Source organism: Chelmon rostratus, chromosome 19 (assembly GCF_017976325.1).
Source record: "Chelmon rostratus isolate fCheRos1 chromosome 19, fCheRos1.pri, whole genome shotgun sequence".
NCBI lineage: Eukaryota > Metazoa > Chordata > Actinopteri > Chaetodontiformes > Chaetodontidae > Chelmon > Chelmon rostratus.
This window is the reverse complement of record NC_055676.1, coordinates 15,492,434-15,501,368: the sequence shown is the minus strand read 5'-3', so window position 1 is coordinate 15,501,368 and position 8,935 is coordinate 15,492,434. Positions and strand designations below refer to the sequence as shown.

General features: G+C 42.0%; 1 protein-coding gene across 1 annotated transcript; it reads right to left on the bottom strand.

The window, feature by feature from the left end:
- Positions 1 to 2,964: 2,964 nt before the first annotated feature.
- Positions 2,965 to 6,133, bottom strand: edf1 (endothelial differentiation-related factor 1). Its single transcript, XM_041960163.1, has 5 exons — positions 5,890 to 6,133; positions 5,248 to 5,299; positions 4,894 to 5,054; positions 3,661 to 3,754; positions 2,965 to 3,566 (listed from the first exon to the last, which is right to left on the bottom strand). The coding sequence occupies exons 1-5, from the start codon at positions 5,965 to 5,967 to the stop codon at positions 3,505 to 3,507; spliced, it is 447 nt and encodes a 148-aa protein (XP_041816097.1). The 5' UTR covers positions 5,968 to 6,133; the 3' UTR covers positions 2,965 to 3,504.
- Positions 6,134 to 8,935: the final 2,802 nt, after the last annotated feature.

Below are 8,935 nucleotides of genomic sequence, written 5' to 3'. Positions count from 1 at the left end.
AATCCAAATAACCCCCTGGAAACAAACATGGCTCCCTTCTTTGTTTGTCCAACGAACACCGGTCAGGAGGTTGCATACTTTGAGCAAATATGCATCCCGGCAAACCGTCTTCAGGGCAGGATCTAAAAAGACAAAAACAAACACAGCACACTCAAACCTCACACGCTTTGAGCATGAATACGTTGCAAATGCAACTGCTGTGACAAACAAAGTGATGTGAAGCATAAAGGAAAAATCCAGTGTAAAAACACGGGTCAAAGCTAACTCATCAGCTACTGCTGCTGTGTGGTGTCTTTTCGTATTCTTACAGGGCTGAGTGGCCAAACATAGACATAATGTAATGACTTTCTATCCATATTTGTTCAACCATCCACATCATTTGATTCGTTAAACCAGATAGTGGGTCATGCACTGGATATTGGACTTTCCATATTATCTGTGAATACCACTATCTCTCGCTAGAACACCAACTGACTTTTTTTTTTTTTTGGGGGGGGGGGTTTATAAAGTAAATAAATAATTTATAATCACCCAATACAAAGGCACAACATATATTCATATGTACATATCAGTACTGCTTTGGAAACCACAAGCATGACAGCATGGTGCACAAACTGGCACATGACATATTTCACCCGTGCTTATGTATTCACCCCATTATCAATTTGAATATTTCATGCTCAGCGTTGGCTGGCTCGGCAGGCCTCAGGAAAGCTTTGTAGAGAAGTTCCCAGGCCAAATTTCCACTCACATTGTTATAGCACAGCCAGTGGCTAATTTGACAGTAGCCCAGAGTGCTCCTGCTCCATCACCTCGACGCAGCTGCCCATTAGACTGTGCCCACTCAGCACCGGGGAGGATTCCCCCCGCGAAGCTGAGTGGAGAGATGTCCCCTGTCTACGTCCTTGCTGTTCTGACTCCTGCTCACTGCTGCTTGCAGCCATTTAAGCAAAGCACTTACTACTGCTGCATGAGCTGCAACAGCATGCTTCATGCGTTAATCCCCGAGACAAAGCTCTGTACACATTTTGACGGGACACAGTAGGAAAAGCAGAGGTGTAAATATAATAAAACAGATTATGGCTGGATTCCATTTACCTGCTTCAGTTCTGGTCCTGATATTGTGCGTGCTGGATCACTGTCTTGGCTTACTGGGACACCTGAATAGTGAAGCCATCGTTAATGCTATTAGCAACACCTGTGTCAAAAAAAGACCCAATAGACTACAGACATGGCAGCATTGCTCTCGAACGAGCAAGATAAAAGTGATGCTTCACGTTACCCAGAATCCCCTGTGACCCCAACAAACAGCCGACATACAGCTACAGCTGCAGTTCTCTGCATGCCGTCTGCAGCCTCCTTCTAATGGCGACTGCATTGATTCACCTATGTGCCAGAGGCCCCACAAGGTCTTATCTCACCAAACCAGAGTGTATTGTGGGGTTTGATAGAGGTTACGCGATACAGAGGACATCACGGTTTGTGGTGCTTGACCGCTGTGTGCTCTTCCTTTGTCTCTCTCTATCACATGAGGAGGACTTTTTAGGTCTTTGAGCAGTTCCCCAGCTCCAGCATCATGTTGCTGATGACGCCTACAATACAGCAAAGCACAATGTATCAGAGAGAGAGGCAACGGTTTAAGCATCTGTGGTCTGCTCTGCTGCTACTGCAGTCCTGGCTTGATGGTGATAAGGTGGAGGCCATAGAAACAACTGCCCTTTCAGACATTCAAGCTTGGCCACACTGACGATCTTCAGCGTTCCTCCTACTCCTTCACACCGCCTGCCTTCAAGCTCTCACCACAGCACTCCTCTCCACTCCCAATTTTTTCATCCTTGAAAGTGTTGTGCCCCACTTGCACTTCCCCTCGCCATGCTGCTTTTGTTTTTCTGCAACAATAAGGTCCATGAATCTTTAATAAGACAGAGGGCGGCCTTACTGCTGGAAAAAGTAAAACTCAAATCAATAACCCATGGCCTGAAGTGGAACACTGTGGAGGGGTGAAAAGCACTGCAAATCACAGCTAAGTTAAGCTTCGCTTCGGCCAGTCATTTTAGAGTGTGTATATTCGAAGGGTGCTGCTGTGTCTCAATTTTAAGACTCTAAAAGAAACATTTCAACATATCTCTGCAAAAAGTGCTAAAATTCACAATCATGCACCTGTGCTTCGTCAGCAGCGGCAAAAAATTACAGGGCAAGATTGCTTTTGGTAGATTTAGAATGCCATCCACGTGCTTAAAAAAAACTAAACACTTGAAACATTTTCACATAAAGCAGTCACATCTTTGCAAAAACTAACTGCAACATTGAGTTTTTACACAGCATTACTTACAGGTCAACAGTCCCAGTATAATTCTAGTAGGATCCTGACATCTAGTGGCTCAACATCATCACTACATTCAGGTTTTGGCTTGACTGTCCATTCTTTCTCCCTTCTCTTTAGTGTACAGCAGCCATGTCCAAACTATTCCATAAAGGGCGGTGTGGCTGCAGGTTTTCGTTCCAACCAAGGAGGAGCACACCAGGCTGGAATCAATTAATCAGCTGATCTCAGTCTTCAGCTGATAACTAATGATCCCTTGATGTTGATTGGTTGGCCTGGTGTGCTCCTCCTTGGTTGGAACAAAAACCTGCAGCCACACGGCCCTTTATGGAATAGTTTGGACATGCCTGGTGTACAGCAACCCCAACGTACCTATGATTTTAAATATAGCATTTTTTTCTAAACTTCTTGTTATAGTAAAGTCAAGAAAATATTTCCAAACAGCTGGTTCTGGTGGTGCTCTTGTCATTATGAGGCATTGGCTCCTTACACATTGAGTTCCTAGTCAACGTTTACAAAAAGGAATATCGGCTCTGTGACCATCAGCTTTAACATAACTGCCAGCATGAAGACCACTGAAGTCACTGATTTTGTCAGTGAAATCCAGCGCTACAGTGGCTATAAATGCACACTCAGAAATGTCATGAACTGCCAAACTTTATTTTCAGATCAAAACAAAGCACAGCATTTCAACACTGTAATGACATTCACCCACTGTCTTAACGTGTGTGAAAAAAAGATGCAATCAAGCACTTTGGGCTTAACATCATGCTCAGAATTAACGTTAGTCAAACTAGATGGTTTGGCCATGAAAACAAATTCACCTTTTATGATTTTACATCACTATCAAAAAGTTGAATTCATCATGCCAAAGCCTAAGCAGACGTGAGTGAAAAGAAATACACACAACCTCGAGTTTGTGATGCTGAAAAATGCATTCGCTCATTCGATTATGTGGTCAAGAAAGGATTTTCTGATGACTTGTCAGTATGCAGCATGTAATGCAGTGGAGCACCAGGTCCTCGGGCAGGACACTGGTGAGATCAGCCCAGGTAGAGGAAGGGACGGGGGAGAGAGGAGGAGAGATTTTGAGGGTTCTTGGAGGTGGTGTGAGGAAGTGGTTCAGGTTTCGGAAACTGGGAAAGATGGGACCTGGGGGGGCTGATTTCGAGGCTTTGTGTTCATTTCTTCTTGGGTTTTGCCTCCAGGGGTAGGCCAATATCCTTCCCACGCAGTTTCAGCCCTGTTTATGAAAGAAGAGGAACATACGGGTTGTACAACTCTCAACTTACATAACATAAACACGATCGCTCGGTTTTAGCAAACAGTATTCTTACCAATCGCTCTCTCTATCTTGCCCATGACCTGGTTGTTGGGAATTGCTCTCCCGCACTCATAGTCCGCAATAACTTGAGGCTTCTCATTAACTTTCTGAAGAAAAGATTTGACATAAATAATTTAGAATAGTGTTTAACCAGCAAACTCTTCAAGCATACAAAAACACTTCCTCTAGCTGAGAATCCTTGTATCTCAAAGCTGCATTGCAGAAAACTGCCAGTAACACATTTCAAAGGACTGCTGCGACATGTACCTGACCTTTTTCAAATACTCAATAAGTGGAAATGGTCATCTATGCACATGATATAAAGCAGTGATGGTTCCATTTGCACAGGAAATGGCTTTGAACACTGGATGAATAATATAGTAAAAAGAAGCTTCAGGGCTATATGCTAACTCTTCTCGCACACTGATGCCACAGAGATTGAACGTTTTGTAGCACAGGCCAATAAATTGTAGCAGAGAAGAGTGAAGACTATAAAACATCTTTTACCATCTCTAAAAATATCCATAAGTGGTGCAGTTCATCAATTAAACAGGCATGTGACTGGTAATGGTCATGAATGTTGCATAAAGGACACCATCCAAACCTCAACAAGAAATGTTTTACAAAACATGAATATATTATGCTTCAAATGAGCAGTACAAGCCTCAGCAAATTTATATCCTCATACAATATCATTTATATTAAATTCATAATGCAAGATATGTATGTATTTTTTTTTGTTCTCTTACAAGTGTTTTACATAAACACTGGAAGCGACGTGCCACTAAATATCCAAAGATTCACGTCACTGGCCACAACTCGGGACTTTAGGTTAAGCTCTTTGTTGTTCCTTGCAGGTTTGTTTGGGGTTTTGGTTGCTTACAGTACAATTATATCATTTCACATCAATTATATTGTTTATCGTACAATGTTGAGAAGTATTGTGGTTTTGTCATTTGGAATTGAATACCATTTGTGACTATTTGTATACAGGATTGTGCATTGCAAATGATTCTGAAACTTTTAATGTCTATATCAAAGCCTGTGGATGATGGCTGCATATTATATGATCACAATATGTGACTGTATGTTTCACTGTTACTTGCTTTTAATCCTCTGTTACCCTCTGTACGTTGCTTTATGCGAGCAAACGTCAGAACCACCACAATATTTTACAAATCAAGACAAGCAGCTGTTCATATGTTTTGCATGTAAGTATATAAGGAGCCTTTGCACTGTTACTCACAGTGGCCAGGTCTTTCTGGGTCATGCCTTTGTCCTGCCTGCCCTGCTGGATGACCTTGCCCACCTCCAGGGTAACCCTGTCATGGTGTAGCTCCTCAGTCTCCCGGTCCAGTTTGGCTGTGTTCTTTGTCACAAGGTGCTGTTTGTTTTGCCCTGCAGACCCTGTGAGACGAGCAGAGGATCAGCGTAATGTTGGGGCACCACAGCAAAACCACAACCCAGGCCATTAAATTTATATAGAGCTAGTGATGTTTTGTCTGCATGGTTACAAATTGCATGAAGAGAAGAAGCTCTTAACTGCATCAAAATAAGGTCACTCTGCAAGTGAACCTTTGTACAGAAAGCATAAATTTACATTTCTTGGTTGTCTCGACTTCCTCCCCGCGTCTCTGAGCAGTGGTGACAGCCTAGAGAAAAGATGGACAAGCACAAACATTTCAAAACACATTCCAGGTTTACTGACGACAGATTGCTTTATGGCCAGGCTTATATAAAACCCGATCAGCTTTTAGCTCTTTGCACCGGATCATGTAGTTAATGAGTAGTGAATCTGCTTATCTGAATATGACGAACAAGACAAACAAAAGCTGACATGACCAATCCTGCCTGAGCACAACATTTCTGGACCAAAAAACCAACCAGGAAAACAATTTAACGTTGTCCTAAAACAGATGTATGTCGGATTTTAAGGACATAGTTAACTAACACATATCACCAGATATCTACACGTGGGTATCGAATGGCCAGTTGGTTGCAGCAGTTATTAACGGTTTAAAGCTGGGGGAGACACACGGTGCTGTCCACTGTTGTTATTAAACTAAACCACGACACATGGGGGTCGATGTTTGCTCATAAAAGAAGAAATATCTCAAATATTACATAATACCCGTTTAATCGGGTGCCTACTGTAATCAAAAACCCGATTTTAGGTCGTTTGAGGCACCCATCGTTTAGCGTTTTCTAAGGAACACAGACGAAGTGCAGCGTTCATGCTAACCTGCTTGGATTTGGCCTGGGCAGCGGTCGGCCCCTTCTTCCTCAAGACGGTCACGGTGTCCCAGTCACTTTCTGCCATCTTCCCAGGGCTTCAATCGATACCCGTAATATTTAATATAGATAGAAAAATAAGTTCAACTGAGTGTGTTTAAAATTAACCCTTTAAATAAGGCAGCGCTACTTTCGCGTATCACACGCTCCTTCCAGAAGTATCACCCACGCGTTCAGCTGAAGCTTTATTTAAAACAGAGTGACGGACAGTGACATAATGGAGGAGTGTCCGCAGCGACCCCTGCTGGTGGAGCACGTTGACCTACATCCGTATCGACAGGTTTCGACGTGTGACAGCACGGAGCGAGTGATTGCACTTTGTAAATACACGTTACATCAGACAGAGCAAAACGAACTGCAACCTTTGCCATTGTTACAACATATCAGCTGTGGGTTTTGTCAACTGATTCATCAGACTAAAACCTGATAGTCATATAGTGGGATGAAGTGACTGTTGTGGGGAAAAAACACTGTATTTTAATAAAGTAGGTGTGTGAAGATCTACTGCGTGTGTGAGATCTTTACTATCTTGTGAGGTGCTCGTTAGCGAATCGTAAACAACCTATAATGATGTGTCTTCTGCTAACATATACTGTACGTCTTCACAGCACAATCCCAGCATTTCTGGACAATCTGTAAGCACTGATGATTTTTATTTAAATTTAAAATTAAATAAAAATTAAATTTTAAAAAACTTTGTAGAAAATTTCACAAATTTTGCACAAACATACCATGAACAAAAACAGACATACTGAGAGGATTGGATAGCCATGATTTTATTAAAAATCGAGCATGTTCAACAAGATAACAGTACAGGACACAGAAAAATGTGAAGTATTACACTACCTGTAAATCTGAGCATCTTCATGAGTGAAAATGTACCAATAACAAAAGAAATGTGCAAAGAGTTTAGTTTTCAGTCATTGATTTGGTGGAAGTGAGCTGTACAATGTTCTGCATTAACTTGCAACCTCAGCTGATCTATTGGCCACAGTCTGCCAGCTCACCAGTTACAGGACATTTCAGAGGCAGCATCGCTGTTTCGTCGTGTGCGGATGGGGGACCAGCCGAACTCTGACTGGGCGTCCTCAGCCTGGTGGAGACGTCCCAAGCGGTAGCCATGTTTGGAACCCTGTTTCCCTGCCCATGCGCGAGGTTTGGGGTTCATCTGGAAACACATGAAGCAGCAATTAGTGAAGAGACCAATGCACTGTACACTGTCTGTTTCCAAGTCCCAGAAATAGTCCCATGTGGAAACAGGAATTAGTTTCCCAACTTTCTCCTTTTAATTTTAGACTTTCATATAGATAATAACTGACAAATTAAGTATACAATGTTAATTATTTCCATAATATGCTCCTGTAGTGCTAGTTACCAGAATCCATGAACAGCTTATTCTTAGCCAGGATTCAGCCTCTGTGGTGTCAGAATTTGTGCCACAACCTACAAACAAGGCTGGATTACCAACCAGGCAACGTGAGCAACAGCTGTGTGTTGTTTATGTGGCAATTGCTTTGTGCAAGTGCACAAGTAAAGCGCAATAACTGAAATGGCAAGGACCCTAAGGAGCCACTCCTGTAGTTTTACCCATTGTTAAGAAACTGTTGTATCTTGTATTGATACCATTCATATTTGGGTTGGTGTTATGCTTGCATACAACAAAGCCAGGGCTCAAGGTGCTTCAAAAGAAACAGAAGACACTTACTGCCAACTTTTGCACGCACATTACCCAGATCTCATCAGGAGCTCCATCTGTTTCTCACCTGAACAAAAACAGTTGTGTTCATGTGAAGAGTCTCCACTCGCTCTGACAAGTGATTCAACCATTCCAGATGGTCAGCGATAGACTGGCTTAGATCACTGTTGCTCTGCAAGGGAAGAAAACCAGATCAAATCAGAAGCGAGCTCAAGGAAAATAAGTTCTGATCAACCTTTATTTTATTATACAGGGGGATTTACTGCATGCCTAATGTACCCCAGATAAGTTGTCCTTCAGCTCAACAGCAGCTAGGCGAACATGCTCCAGTTTGTCAATCTGCTCTTTCAGACGGTCGTCAAGCTCCTGCATCATCATCAGGCCTTCATCAGGTCTGACGCCACCTCTGGTAGCCATCCTGGGTCACAGAAACACACCTATTATTTTAAGAAAAGGGTAACATACTTGTGACACAATGTCTGTTAAAATGCATTAGCATCATCAAGAACAATGCCCTCCGTGGAATGCGGCCAAGCAACATTGCTATTTGACTTCAAAAACACTGCGATCATCTGCTTGTGGTCTATTGGAGGTTTCCAGCAACAGTTGAAAGACAATTGGGGATGCAGCCAGCTCGCTGAATATTTTCAAAAGAAAGCTAAAAATGCATCGCTTCACTTAAGCCTTTATTTTCATCCTTGTTCGATCTTTCTATTAATTATTATTATTATTATTATTATTATTATTATTATTATTATTATTATTATTATTATTATTATACAGGCAACCAACAGAGGGAGACACAGTTCCATACACTGGCTCTTTTGAGCAAACTTCTGTGCTGCAGTGGAAGTAAACTGCTGCATCCTTTTCTGATCTCTCAAGACTTGAACATGACAAATAATAATGGGTTACACAATGATGATGATGATGGCTTTACAGTGAAAAGACAGAGACACATTTTGCAGCTGTCACCGTTAGAAAAGAGTTTACCATTTATGTGGAGTGAACCATTTCACTGATGGTGAGAAATACAACAAATTATGGTTTTGCCAGCAACTGGATGAGAACAGAGACAGTGAAAACGCACGTTTACTTTATCTTAAATGTGGTCTAAAGAAACATTGCAGACTATGAAGAAACTGATATCTTATGATGATATCTTTTCTGTATTGGTTTCGACCAGTATCAGAGGGCTACATCAGCGGATCAAACCAACTTTTTAGCCCCTCTAGATAAACTGGGATTCTGGTGATGACAAAACCTGTCTTATCCGTTGCTGTTTTCTTATCATGGTGAC